Source organism: Exophiala bonariae (assembly GCF_035927105.1).
Source record: "Exophiala bonariae strain CCFEE 5792 chromosome Unknown scaffold_39, whole genome shotgun sequence".
Taxonomy (NCBI): domain Eukaryota; kingdom Fungi; phylum Ascomycota; class Eurotiomycetes; order Chaetothyriales; family Herpotrichiellaceae; genus Exophiala; species Exophiala bonariae.
In genome coordinates, this window is record NW_027042514.1 from 122,547 (window position 1) to 136,572 (window position 14,026).

The 14,026-nt window shown below is 50.3% G+C and overlaps 5 protein-coding genes across 5 annotated transcripts; 3 read left to right on the forward strand and 2 right to left on the reverse strand.

Moving 5' to 3' along the window:
* Positions 1-1,022: 1,022 nt before the first annotated feature.
* On the reverse strand, positions 1,023-2,691 carry TUB1 (alpha-tubulin; the record flags this gene model as incomplete). The annotated part of the gene is made up of 5 exons (XM_064853026.1): positions 1,023-1,297; positions 1,350-2,048; positions 2,106-2,413; positions 2,471-2,529; positions 2,680-2,691. 5 exons carry the CDS (start codon positions 2,689-2,691, stop codon positions 1,023-1,025), a joined length of 1,353 nt encoding a protein of 450 aa, XP_064700789.1.
* Positions 2,692-3,264: 573 nt separating this feature from the next.
* On the forward strand, positions 3,265-4,606 carry LTR84_009487 (uncharacterized protein; the record flags this gene model as incomplete). The annotated part of the gene is made up of 4 exons (XM_064853027.1): positions 3,265-3,553; positions 3,576-3,602; positions 3,658-3,744; positions 3,930-4,606. The coding sequence occupies 4 exons, from the start codon at positions 3,265-3,267 to the stop codon at positions 4,604-4,606; spliced, it is 1,080 nt and encodes a 359-aa protein (XP_064700790.1).
* A 1,321-nt stretch (positions 4,607-5,927) lies between these two features.
* LTR84_009488 (uncharacterized protein) lies at positions 5,928-6,887 on the forward strand (the record flags this gene model as incomplete). The annotated part of the gene is made up of 1 exon (XM_064853028.1): positions 5,928-6,887. The coding sequence occupies one exon, from the start codon at positions 5,928-5,930 to the stop codon at positions 6,885-6,887; it is 960 nt and encodes a 319-aa protein (XP_064700791.1).
* Positions 6,888-8,438: 1,551 nt separating this feature from the next.
* LTR84_009489 (uncharacterized protein) lies at positions 8,439-11,296 on the forward strand (the record flags this gene model as incomplete). Its single annotated transcript, XM_064853029.1, has 5 exons — positions 8,439-8,463; positions 8,523-9,037; positions 9,098-9,245; positions 9,312-9,663; positions 9,712-11,296. 5 exons carry the CDS (start codon positions 8,439-8,441, stop codon positions 11,294-11,296), a joined length of 2,625 nt encoding a protein of 874 aa, XP_064700792.1.
* Positions 11,297-12,239: 943 nt separating this feature from the next.
* On the reverse strand, positions 12,240-13,854 carry LTR84_009490 (uncharacterized protein; the record flags this gene model as incomplete). Its single annotated transcript, XM_064853030.1, has 4 exons — positions 12,240-12,850; positions 12,956-13,239; positions 13,334-13,403; positions 13,671-13,854. The coding sequence occupies 4 exons, from the start codon at positions 13,852-13,854 to the stop codon at positions 12,240-12,242; spliced, it is 1,149 nt and encodes a 382-aa protein (XP_064700793.1).
* Positions 13,855-14,026: the final 172 nt, after the last annotated feature.

Sequence of the window (14,026 nt, forward strand, 5' to 3'; positions counted from 1 at the left end):
CTTGTGTCAACAATGATTAGCTGGCTAGGTCTGCATGCCTACTTGAGCAACCAAGCCTGGAACGCGCTTATTATACCTTACCTTATTTCTTGAATTAATCAGCGTGGAATTGTACATGATGTGTTGCCATTGCATCTGGTTTATGTAGGTATGAAAGAATTCTTCCCCTTTGGCCGTTTCGGCCTCATCCTTGTATCCCGCCTCCACGCCGGTAGGCGGGTATTCGGGTCCGTCAGTCTGAAGTACGAAGTACACAGCCTCTACTTCACTTGGATAAGGCTGTGCTATCATGATAGGGTAGGGTAGGATTATGCGTCGTGGTGCCCAGCACCATTCTGTAGTTAGGCAGGGAGGCAGCCGTGGGGCGCGAAAGGGTGGTCGGATGTGGGTATGTATGTCTGGTATCTACGACTAGTTCACGTTCTCTTCTATTCTCCCTTTTGGTTCAGGCCTTTCAAATTTGTATTTTCAGGATCTCTTTGGAGGAGGCTTTGTTTATTTGACAGTCGATCGATCAATCGAGGGGCGCTGGCTAACTATCTGGGAAGGAACTAAGCTAAGGGTATTCACCAACAACTGGCTGAGTTGCATTAGAAGTCTCGCTGGGTAGAACAGTGCAAATAGGTGTTCTGGGGATGTTGCAAAAAGGGGTGGGGAGTCCATCCAATCAATCATGCTCGTACTGAATCTCGTGGGTAAATCTGAACATTGGCGCTTCTCTCTCTGTCTGCGTCCGATGACAACTTCTCATTCTTCGTGCCCGTGTAGGGTCTCGCTTTGCTGAACTCGTCACAACCGTCCGTCATCTGAACCATGAGCTTCTCCTTTCCCGCTGTTGAGTGGATCCAAGATGGTCTATTCTGGTGGTGGTGGTGGTGGTGGTGGTGGTGGTGGTGGTTGTCCTGCCTGGACAAAATATCTCGCAAAACCTGGTAGTTTAAGAAGTGGGTCGAAGTGCAACAAGATGTCCAACGGTTTTCGACACCATAAGTACGCCAACAGACTTGCGAAACAGTCAACGTCTAATACTCAGCACCAGTTTCGTCTTCGGCCTCCACGCTGTCGCTAGCAACCTCTTCATAATCTTTCTCCAAAGCAGCAAGATCTTCTCTGGCCTCAGAGAATTCTCCTTCTTCCATGCCTTCTCCCACGTACCAGTGAACGAAAGCACGCTTGGAATACATAAGATCGAATTTGTGGTCTAGCCGGCTCCATGCCTCAGCAATGGCTGTCGTATTGGATAGCATACTGACTGAGCGGTCAACGCGAGCGAGTTCGCCACCTGGAACGGGCATGGCTAGATACAGCATTAGTATACTCGGGTAAAAATAGTTTAGAGCTTCTCTTACGTGGTTGGTAGTTGATTCCGACCTTGAAGCCAGTTGGACACCAATCGACCAAATGGAAGCTGGACTTGGCCTTGAGGGAAGCGATAGCAGCGTTAGTATCACGGGGAACAACGTCACCACGGTAGAGTAGCGCGACAGCCATGTATTTTCCATTTCGAGGATCGCAAACCACCATCTGGTTGTTAGGCTCGAAGCACTGGAGGGTCAGATCGTGGACTTTGAAACTTTCATGAGATGATCGCTTGGTGGAAACCACAGGGGCATATGAGATGAGCGGGTAGTGGATTCGGGGGTATGGGACCAAGTTTGTTTGGAATTCGTTCAAGTCCACATTCAACGCGCCATCAAAGCGTAAGCTTGAGGTGACAGAAGAGACCACCTGAGCGATGAGACGGTTCAAATGTTCGTAATCTGGTCGAGGAATGTCAAGACTGCGACGGCAAATATCGTACACAGCTTCGTTGTCCACTAGAAAGGTACAATCGGCATGCTCGATGGTGCTGTGGGTGGAGAGAACGGCGTTGTAAGGCTCGACCACGGACGAAGACACTTGAGGAGCAGGGTAAACGGCGAACTCGAGCTTGCACTTCTTGCCATAGTCGACGGAAAGTCTCTCTAGAAGAAGGGCACCAAAACCAGAGCCAGTACCACCTCCGAAGGAGTGAAAGATCAGGAAACCTTGTAGGGAAGTGCAGTTGTCTGGTAGTAGTGTTAGTGGGTAGTCGGAGCAAAACAAAAGACTGCAGTATTCCTTACCAGCGACTCTGCGTATTTTATCTAGGACATCATCGACCAACTCCTTTCCAACGGTGTAGTGACCTCGGGCATAGTTGTTGGCAGCGTCCTCCTTACCACTTACCAGCAGCTCAGGATGGAAGAGTGATCTGTATTTTCCAGTGCGGATTTCGTCAATGGGGGAGGGGTCCAGGTCGACAAAGATGGAACGAGGAACGTGTTTATTGCCACTGGTTTCATTGAAGAAGGTTTCATATGAACCGGGATCGCCGACGTTCGCATCAGGGTCAGGACGGCCATCAGCCTTGAGTCCGTGTTCGAGAAGATATCTTGGAGGGAAGATTAGTTATGGCTTAGAAATAGCGGTGGGCCGGCCGGCGACTCACAGTTCCCAAGCGGCGTTACCCAGCTGGGTACCAGCCTGCCCAATATGCAGGTGGCAGACCTGTGTTATACCGTCAGTACATGGTGACCAAAGAGTCAAGAGTGTGGTTGTTGATGTGGCTGCAGAATGGGGGAGGGGCAGCGCAGCCTGGGGAACCCAGGGGCGTCCAGTAAAATCGAGGAAAGAGGGAAGGGGAGGATCTCGACTTACTTCTCCGCGCATCTTGAATGATATCAAATGGAGGTTGAGAGGGATACAAGAGGACGTCGAGTCGGGATAACCTGGTACAGGAGAAAGAGAGATGCAGAGGGGACAAAAGTGGTTCCTGTAGGTAAGTTCAGGTTGTACCTGGGCGGTGTCAGTTGAACTTGAACCCGAATGTTGATTTGATTCAATGTGCGCGGTCACGATCTGTTATCGATTGGCGCGTTCACGTTCAAAGTTAGTCCCACCAAAACATCGCCAAGAAAACACCGGGTAATCCCTAGTGTCTTGCCGCCTTAAGGTAATGTTTCAGATAATCTTCAATCTGCACGCTGCTATATCATGTTACCACGGTCAAGTATATGTCCCCCGTGCCTGTTTGACCTTCAAGTTCCAAGTCCCTATCAGATTTATTTCCCTGCTGTGCTACCTCCTTCGTTGTACAACAGATGATATAGATCAAACAAAAATCAAACCCTTATTTAATTGAAGAGATGCCACATCTCCCGAGAAACAGCAAAGGTCCATCTCTTGCTGGCACTCACCGACGCCTCCTAGACACTTCATCGCTCTCTCAAAGTCCCCCTGAGAATGGACAACTCTATCCTTCCTAAACTGGCGGTGCCGGGAGTTGTTCTACTTATTGCAATATTGTCCTATTCTTCTCAATATCTTTTCTATGCCATCGAGCCAGGCCCACTGGACTCTCGTCAAGCCAAGATCTTCAATCTGCTCGTTATTGGCATCTGGATCACTTATGCTCGTGCTTGCACAACCGACCCAGGTTCAATCCCGAAAGGATGGTCTCCTCAGAGTATCACCGACAATCCTGTCCCCTCGGATGGAAGAGGTCAAACAAGACAGCGGTATTGCCGTAAATGTGATGCCTTGAAACCTCCTAGGTCCCATCATTGCAAGGTCTGCAAGAGGTATGTCGATCATAAAGAAAACCTCGGTTGGCAAAGACTAACCATACCGGCCAAGATGTATCCCCAAAATGGACCATCACTGCCCTTGGACCTACAATTGTGTATCGCATTACACTTTCCCCCATTTCATGCGCTTTCTATGGTACGCTGTGTCCGCAATGACTTACCTCGAATATTTTCTCTTTCTTAGAGCTCAGGTGTTGTGGGGGAATCGAGACTTACCAAGCTATCTGGGTCCAAATATCGTTCAATTAGTCTCACTATTTCTCCTTCTCTTGCTCAACTCCCTCACCCTGTTCTTGGTCTCAATTACCTTCTTTCGTACAGTCTGGGGTCTTGGAGGAGGTGTGACAACGATCGAAAGCTGGGAGATTGAACGCCATGAACAGCTTCTTCGTCGAGCCCGTGTTCTCGGTGGTTACCTCGACGGACCAGATCGTATTCGTGTCAAGATTGTGAGGCAAGAGTTTCCTTACGACATCGGTATTTGGAGCAATATCGCGCAGGGGATGGGCTCTTCCAATCCTCTTGCATGGTTTTGGCCATTCTCCCAAACTCCCAAGACAGATGGTCTGTTATTTGAAGAAAATGGCTTCGAGGATCCTGGTCTCACCTGGCCTCCCCCTGATCCTGACAGAATGCCTCGAGCCAGCCGAGGTTCGGATGTTCTCGAAGACCCTTTCAACCACCACCAAGGCTTCTCCCCAGCCGAGGAGATTCTGGCTTTCAAAAAGCGCCAGCAAGCGGATTTCGAATCTCGAGCCGATTATTATGGTGTCAAGAGACGGCGCCCATTCCACGAGCGCTTCGAACAGAGCACTGTAGATGCTACAGAAGATATGTCTCGAGAAATGCACGACGGCGAAAGCAGCGGTGAAGAAGGCTGGCAAGACACAGGTGGAAATCGACTCAAGGACTTCGGTGTGGACGAAGATGTCGAGTTTTATGACGAGGATGATATCCCAATTTCTGAGTTGTTGAGAAGACGGAAAGCAAAGCCTTGACCAATTTCTTCTCTCGCTGGGCTTGGCCACCAGTGCAACTATTATTACACTGCGGCGAGTTTGTTGATGGGTCATCTTGCAGATATATGTGCAGCACGCGTACACTATGTCTCCGGTGGAACTCATCACTTCCCCTATTCAGCTGGAGAAACTGGCCAATCTCGACCATGATAGGTTTTGCGAGCGAGATGGCCTGAAACAGGCCTGGCTTCTTTGGCCAGCATTGAACCGTATAGATTGTGGCAGCGACCGTACCCTGTAGTGGTAGTGCAGGCATACTAGCACATCATCAGGTATTCTGACGTTAATCAGGGTCGATCACTATGTTCTAGGGACCGACGATCGCAGACGACTCTCAAGCTCGTGCTTCTATCACAAGTACAACCCCGCTCTGGACGGACTTCCCCCTTTCAATCGTGGGGGTGAGGAGTGAGGAGGGGGGCATGCTTCCTCCCCCACGCTCCAACCGGAGCCTTAGAGTACTGCCACAATTTGTGCAAGTCCATGCGGCCTGGTCGCCGGTTGTGATCATCCTCCACCACACACCCTCCTACATGCTCTCTCGCCACATGGCGTCCCTATTTCAGTGATAGAGTTCCGTCGGGGAAGTTGACTAGGACACCCTTGGCCGTTCACTCTCCAGTCGACGTCCAAACGCACTGTACGAACAACAATCCATTGTCACCTAGGTCCTGGTCTAAAAAGAGTCACGAGAGCTGTAGTCGGAGCTTCGTCATGTGAGTACAGCTGTGAATTTACGTATTGGATTTGAGGACCCATTGGTGTCAATCAAAGACCCTCGACCGTGTCAGGGAGGCGTCCCATGGAGATAGCCATCAAGTTGTCTTGTTCTGTAAAGGCACCAACGGAGCAGCAATGGTTAATTGCAGGAGGACGTCGAGCAAAGCCTAAGGGTGCGCCCTTATCACTGTTGAGCTCGTACACCTTGTCCGGCTATTCGGTACAGTTCTTCAACCCAACAAGTCCGACATCACCACTCTTGCCACCCCACGCCTCCACATTTTGCGGGGCTCAGGCACGGACGAGAGATCCCTCTGCTTGTTCAAACGTAGGTAGATGCTGTGCGTGTCGGTCCATTGTCAGGCGAATGTCACACGCCTCTCTTCTCCTCCCCTTATAAATTGTTGCATTTGGACTTTATTTTCAGTTTCCGCAACTATTCTTAGGACCCTTGCCTTTTCATCGTCCCTCGTACCCGATCGGTATCATTTCGGCCTTGGCCTTGATTCATATCTAAGGAATAGAATCTGAACTACTCGAGTCTACTCAACTCGAGTCACTATAAAGGAATATCGACAAGATGAATGGACATCATGCGACCCGGCCTTTGAAGGCGGGTATCAACGTGCCCATGGTCGCTTTCTTCCATCCAGATACCGAAGATGTAGATGTGGAAGCCACCGCAAAGCACGCAGTTAGACTTGCCAAGGCTGGACTGACTTCCATCACCACGCAAGGTTCAAACGGAGAAGCTGTGCATCTTACCAAGGATGAACGCATACAGGTTACAAGCGCCGCGCGTAAGGGTCTAGACGAGGCTGGATTTTCCGATATGCCCATCGTTGTCGGTTGTGCTGCACAGTCAGTAAGAGAAACCATTGATTTCTGCCGAGATGCCTACAAGGCCGGAGGCGACTACGCTCTTGTTCTTCCACCTTCATACTACAAGGCGTCATACACCCAACAGTCATTCATAGAATATTTCCAGGATGTCGCAACCGGATCACCAATCCCAATCATCATCTACAACTACCCAGGGGCGGTTGCAGGTGTTGACCTTGACTCGGACACCATTATCAAATTGGCCAAACACCCCAAGATTGTCGGCTGTAAACTCACATGTGGCAACACGGGCAAGCTCAGCCGAATTGCCAACACGGTCAACGCAGCAACAGCCACGGAGACCAATTCAGGTTGGATGTGCATTGGTGGTTCCGCAGACTTTACACTACAGACCATGATCGCTGGAGGATCTGGAATCATCACCGGTCTAGGCAACATTGTTCCCAAGGCCTGTGTCAAAGTGTTCGATCTCTGGGCCAAGGGCGAAGTTGAAGAAGCAAAGAAGATCCAGGCGATAGTGGCTCGTGGTGACTGGGCGGTGATCAAAGGAGGCGTCACAGGAACCAAGAGCGGACTGGAGTCATATTTTGGCTATGGTGGTTATGCCCGACGGCCACTGCCTAAGCCCAGCAAGGAGGACATTGCTCAAACCGAGGCCCTTTTGAAGGAGGTGATAGAGCTGGAGAACTCCCTTTAGATGCCGCTGGAGAGGTTGGAATCGTGTACATTTGGGCTTATTTCTAGCATTTTAGATGTTTGAGCGAGCTTAGGGAGGCTGTTCTGATTGACGACAAAAGATTCGAGGCTGAGAAAATACTTCTGAGGAAAATGTGGCTAACATCGTTCTTGGCTTCTTCTCGGGTCTGCCATATTGCAAGGCTTTATCTATGTATTCACCCCCTTGCTACCGCCTAGCCAACGTAGGCACCTAAGTTAGTGTTGGAGGATGCAAGGCAGCGTTTCCTTGCCCATCTCTTGCATATCTCATCGTGTCACCGCATCTCCGCCTTCGTATAATACGTCATCGCGCATCACACCAATGGGTGGGCATGGAAACGCCGTCAGGAAATTAAAAACATATTCCAAGTTGGTGACTGGATTCTTTAATTATCGGTCGGTTCTTATTTGTTCATGTCTCGCTCGTGCTTCGAGTGGTAAGCTGCATGCACTTCCTGATCTAATCTCCTCCGTGGTTCTTTTCTTCTTTGGAGTATGCTTCCGGAACGCCCACGTTAATTAGCCAGACTCTTCTTGAATCCCCTAAGCCGAGGGACGGCAGATTTTCAATTCAGCTCCGAGTTGCATGCAGTGAGCCGCACGTACATCAAACCGTATCCGTAATGGCGGGAACCCTTCATTGGATTTTCAACGTCGGTCTGATGCAGCTCACTGCCTTCATCGCCTTGATTGACAACGCATTACCACTTAGCTACTTGGGCTACCTGAGCTGACTCCATATCTACCTAGGCAAAACAGCGCATAAGGCGCATTTTTACCCGCCAAATTCTCAGACTTCCAGTCGCCTGGGCATGAATCCACCACGGCGGCTTGTGCCTTTTCTCTCTTGGGCCTTTGAAGATCCTTGGGTCCCCTTTTCTTGACGCTCAACTGCCTAATCGCAGGCGGCCACAATCTGGGGATTGGCTTTCAAGAGAGCTCGCCTACGCTTCCACGACCAGCGCATAAGACACTGGCATGAGCCACGTTGTCATGTGAGTTTCTCAGTGGTTCACCAGGCAAAATTGCCCTTGCCCATTTCTTTCATTTCGTGTTTCGTAAGACTTGGGTGAGGCGATCATCATACGACGGTGAGCTTGGCCCCCAGAAATCATGGATTGATACTTGAAATTGCACCTCACCGCCGTATTTGTACTAAGGTAGCTTTCTCGCTTCCTGCTCCCGGCCTAACTAACCAAGGCTTTAACTTTTTTTCTTCTGGACAAAGCTCCAAACTTACCAACCACCTCAACTTCAATATCATACCTACAAAATTTCTTTTTCTACTGTTCTCGAGCTCCGTGTTTCGATTGTTATATGTACTATTACTTTTATTTGGGTTTTCCAAAACATTAAGATTTAATACTCACCGTCAATCATTTCTCCAACGATCATTGGTGCAGAATAGTACCACATACAGTTCAAGCTCGAACATTGACGGTGAACAACTGGTGTTCCAAGTCCGTCATGAGTATTGAGATCGACGAAGATTGGAAGAGCTAGATCAGAGGAGGAGGTCGCGGCTGTAGAAATGGCGGAGACGTTGATTTCTCATGGTACCTATTCTATCTGGGTTGCGACTGACAGCTATAGATCAACTAATCGATATCTCTAGGCACAGGTGTCAATCATGGAGACCACACACACGATTCAATTGAGTCCGTTACAGAGTGCATACTCGGACTCAAAGCCAAGGCAAATGACAAAGATCTTCCAGGTTTCGGTGGCTTGATAGACGACTGGTTCAACCCCGATATGGAAGTGGACGAGGAGCAATTCGTTCGGCGCTTTTTACGAGTCTTCAAGCAGTCCGACAAAGACTTTACCTACGAAGATATACTGAAGGGCTACGACGATGATATCCAGGGCATTGTGAATCAATTTGTTGATGGAGAAATCGATGCCTCGGAAGCGGCCAAGAGATATACCCCTTTCACGACTCTGAAGGTGCCGAAAGGTGTTGTGCAGAAGCGTGGTCTTGCCAATATTATTCCTGGAGAGCGAAATATCTTGGAAGAACATACCGCTCTTCTACGAGCTTTGCCGACTTCTATTCCATCCAGAATTCGGGGGCTAATTGCCAAGATTGCGCCGTCACTAAAGGATCCAAAGGAATATCTTTACATTCCGGTGAGTACCCTGCCGGGCATCCGAAGTCCAAGGGCAAGTTACTGAAGACAGGACGAACAGTCTTACAAGCACCTCGAGTTTGAAAATCATGGCCGGAATATCAGATATACTCCGACTATCACGTGCGTTCCCAACACAGCACAAGATATTGCGGAGATTGTCAAGTATGCCAAAAATAAGAAGATGGGCGTTCGTGTATCAGGGTTCCGTAAGCAGTGCCGCAAATCTTCCCTCTACGCCCTCTGTTGCTAATTATTCGACTTTCTACTTGTAGGCCACTCATGGTCACCCGTCTTCGGCAGCGCGCGTAACAAGAACGAGAACAAGAACGGTGATATCCTAATCTCAACATTAGGACTGGTAGATGCATCCATCCTACCGAATTTTACTTCTCTTCCAACAGATCTCTTTCAGCCGGAGGCTAAGGACCTAAATTCGATAGTGTTCGTTACTCACGAATATGTCAATGGCCCAGCTTTGGCCAACGGCAAGAGATACGTGCGAGTCGGTACGTCGACGACGAACGAGCAATTGAGGAGATGGTGTGTAGGGACAGGAAAAGTGACTCTTCCGATGCAGATCATTGAGGCTGAAATCACGATGGGTGGAAGTAACGCTACGATCTGGTAAGTCCCCTTTCGTACTCGACCAATCAGCCGCTAATCTATCATCAGTCATGGAGCAGGTCTCGCCAACGCAACGTTAAGCGATCTCGTCCGCTGCATCGAATACGTCGATGCAAATGGCATCCTCAGGAAGGTCGATCTTTCCACACCTGGAATTCTCCGGGCAGCAGCAGGGTGCTTCGGACTCATCGGGGTAGTGACCCATCTCGTGCTGGAATTTGATCCAATGTCCTGCGCCCTGATGGAACCAAGGAAAGTTCCCGTGGTGGAAGCGATCCCACCGCCGCCAGATATGAAGGACTCCGATATCCCTGCACCACTCCGACCAAAGACGCCTTTGACGAAGGAACGCAAAGCTGAGGTACAAAAGGACTTCGAAATACGTGCCTCGACGCACGACTATGCCGAATGGTTCTGGTTCCCCTACTCGAGCGAAGTGTGGGTTAATACGTGGAAGAAGACGAGTGATTTGACCGGCGCGGTGGATTATCCAACCAATGTCAAAACGGTGCTTCAAGTTTTCGGAACCATCATGGTCAATGTCGCCCAAAACGCATCTATCCTCTTAAATCTTACACAAGCGTTGCCAGAGGTACAGACCAAACTCTTGACATGGCTGACCATGAAGAATCTCGACGACATTGGAAAGAACGGCAAGAAGATCAAAACCTGGGTGCCCGACGCCATCCACTTCCAAAGAGGTGTACAGAACCTTCGGGTGCGAGACCTCGAGATCGAATTCCCTCTACAACCGAGAAGATTCCCTGTAGCGGCAGAATCCAGCAGCACTCAGCCGACCGCCTCGGAACTTGCACACGAACCTCAAAATATGAGCACCAATACAACCCCAACCACCGGCATCATCGCCCCAGCATCAAGTCCCACGATCCCGAAGCAGGAAATCGACTTCACGCTCGTGCAACGTGCTTGGTGGGACGCGATCCTCACATGCTACCAAGAAATCAAGACCTGCCCACAGCGCATGCCGCTCGAGATGCGAATAATGTCCGGCTCGGACGTGACCCTTGCGCCCCAACGCGGACACCGCTTGGGGACCTGCTCCATCGAGATCCTGACGCTGCACAACGTCGCGGACATTTGGCCAGCATATGCACAGAAAGTGCTTGACAAGTGGTCTGGCTACAAAGACGCTGATGGGAAACCTCTACCTGTGCGTCCGCACTGGGCAAAAGAGTGGTACGGGTATAAGATGAAGGGCCAGCCGTGGCAGGAGGTGTTGAAGAACGAACTCCGTCTGGACGGAGGCTTCCGTGAGGAATTCGCCGAGTGGAGAAGCCTTATCGGCCAGTTGGCAAAGCGTGACGGGTGGCGCGTCGAGGATGCGAAGAAACGGTTCGGCAACGAGGCGTTGAATACTTTGGTCTGGAGCGAGCCGCCTGCGAAACTTATGAACCCTGGTGTGGCAGGTTTCGCCGGCGCGAATGGCAAGGTCACAGATTCGATCTCTCCCACTACGAATGGTTCGCTTGTCACAACCGGACCGGCGAAAACGAATGGCCATGTTAATGCTGGTACCGCGAATGGAAACGCCGGTAAGGGCAAGATCGACCCGAAGAGGAAGCACGACAGACCCCTCAAGCGCTTTCTCGCCAAATTGAAGGCTGCTTTTTAGACTGGAGACCGCGATATGCCGGTGCATCTCAGTAGGTATTTTCATAATGCCACGGACTATGTATGCAGGTGGAAGTCGGAGAGCCTCATTCGCCATTGCGGTATCAAGGACATCTACACTCTGGTCGACCATTCAATTCAAAATCTTTCCTCTTCAACACGCCTTTCTCGACACGTCGAAATTCAAGAACGAAGCTTTCCCCGAAATCGACCCAGAAAAACAACGAACACATGCAACACATACAAGTACTCGGCATCGCCTTGTCCACTATCATGGAAGGGTGCGATCATTCGTCCTATTCTGCACATTCTTATTCGTCTCGGTTCTGTTCTTTTGTATGTTTGTTTCAGCAAGCGTGGGTGAGGTGATTGAATACAGCGATTTCACTGAGGGGTTTCTATCTTTTCACCATAAATGCCATGCCATCTCATGACTAAAAATGGGGAATAAGAAATAAAAGAAAAGAAAAGACAAAAAATTAACGACCACTTACGATGATTACGATAATCTTTCGATTTTGCTGATGACCTGCCATGTCAAGCGGAGAGCCATCATGGGAGGGTGGCTCGATCATGATTAATGGGATCTCTTCATGAAAACAATGAGATCTGCTGTGTGGGCATGTTATGCCATGCCGTGGAATGGGAGTGGAATAAGGCACAAGTCGAATGGAATTGATACCATACACTTGATGTGGGGGGCCCTCGAATTGAGATTTTGATGTATTGATGCGTTTCTACCTTAGCGTCGTGCGTTGTTTTAGATGAAGAAATGTCTCACGAACGATCGATTAACGAATATTATGACCATGAGGTTTCCGACAAGGGCGCTTTGTATCTTTGCTTAAATAATGTCTCTGGGACTCTCGAATCGAAAGCCAATTCTATGCCATCCTCATCTCAACCGATATTTCACCAGTAAACCATTCAGTCAGTCAGTTAAACTAATAACCCCTCTTCCTCTGCACGAGATTAAACAGCGGCTCGCCCTTCTCATGCCTGGCCCAATTCGTGATCCACAAGTCATAGGCACGATCGAAATACTCGACGCCGAGCGAACTGACATGCGGCGTGATGATGACATTCTTCGCGTCCCACAACGGATCATCCTTGGGCAGGGGTTCGGGATCCGCCACGTCCAGCGCCGCACCGGACAGCGTCTCGTCGTTGAGCGCGGCCACCAGCGCCGCCTGGTCGAGAATCGGGCCGCGCGCGACATTGATGACGAACCCGCCTTTCGTGCCCTTCTTGCGCGTCGCGGCGGCGGGGGAGTCGGCCGCCGGAGCTGCCAGCAGTGCGAACTCCTCTTTGCCGAACAGGTGTCGTGTCGAGGGTGTCAATGGGAGGGCGATGAGGAGCGCGTCGAGACCTGACGAGAGAAACGTGTGCAGTGACTCCTTCGTCGTGCCGCTGTACCACGCTGCCGGAATCGTGCCGTCCGGGTCGCCCGTGCCCGGCACCCAGTAGCCGGCGTCTTTGCGCGACTCGGGCGTCGAGCGCGGACTGGCCGTGTATGCGTGGATGGAGGCGCCGAGGGCCGAAAACACGCGTGCGGCTATGTCGTGAGCGAGAAATTGTGTTAGGAAAAGAGTGCTTTAGACGCCAAATGAAGACAAGACGAAAACATTGCTCATGGTTGGGGAATTCATCGAGTACTGACCTTGTCGTCCAATGCTCCCGTACCCGGCAATGCCGACTCGCTTGCCGACCCAGTCAGTGGTGCCAGACAACGAGCGGCGGTCGGGGCCCCATGCGTGATCGACCTGCCACTGATGCTGCAGGTTGTAGTGCTTGCTCGCGACCAGTGAGGTCAAGATAATCCATTCCGTGATTGGGGGACCGTGGATGCCGGACGAGGTCGTGATGGCGATGTCGCTGTCCTTCACGATCGGGTGGTCCACCCAGCTGTCGATGCCGGCAGAGAACAGATGGATGAGTTTCAGGCTATATGAGTGATGGGATGTTAAGACTGAGATCAGGATTTTATATTCCACCGAGAGGAGGGTGATGATATGTGTTGAGCTTGATAGAAACTTACTTTGGCGCCGCTTCTTTATTTGGGGGTAGTGCAGTAAGTGTTATGAGCAGGGTAGCGGATTGAAATGCCTCTATGACATGAAGAGACATCGGTTAGCTCATTGTTGGTCACCCAAAAACCACCGGGAGGACCGCTTGATTTCCCTTTCATGATTTCAACTAGACTAAGTCGTCTAGGCCTCAGCTAGCGACAACATGGGACCTGCTTCTATGCGCCATGCGATGCGAAGGAAAGAAGCAGCAGTTTTGCGGGACTCCAGGAACTCATTCATCCTGTCGTCGAGCACCATGAAGACAATGACAAGAGATACTGAAGTAGAAAACAATCCAACACTCACCAGTGGGTACCGCATTAGCAGCATCCGCGATAGCCTGCTTCCACGAAGCTGAGCTGGGTGGTGGGATCTGGACATAGTTGATATCGACGTAGGGAAAGCGACGTTTGATCTCGCTGGTGAAATCCACAGGCTCGGGATCCCATAATGCGATTAGGAGTTGTTCTTTATCTGGACCACCCCCCATGATGTAGATACCGCAGAGAAGATAGGGAATAGGGTTCCTTAAATCTAGGGTGAATATTTTGATTTCAGGGCAATGGTCCTTTGTGTCGTGTTCTGGCGAAAAGAATGTTAGATATGGATGACGAGACCGTCCTAGCACGGGATGTCCCACGTGGGTAAATCGTCTTCTTATT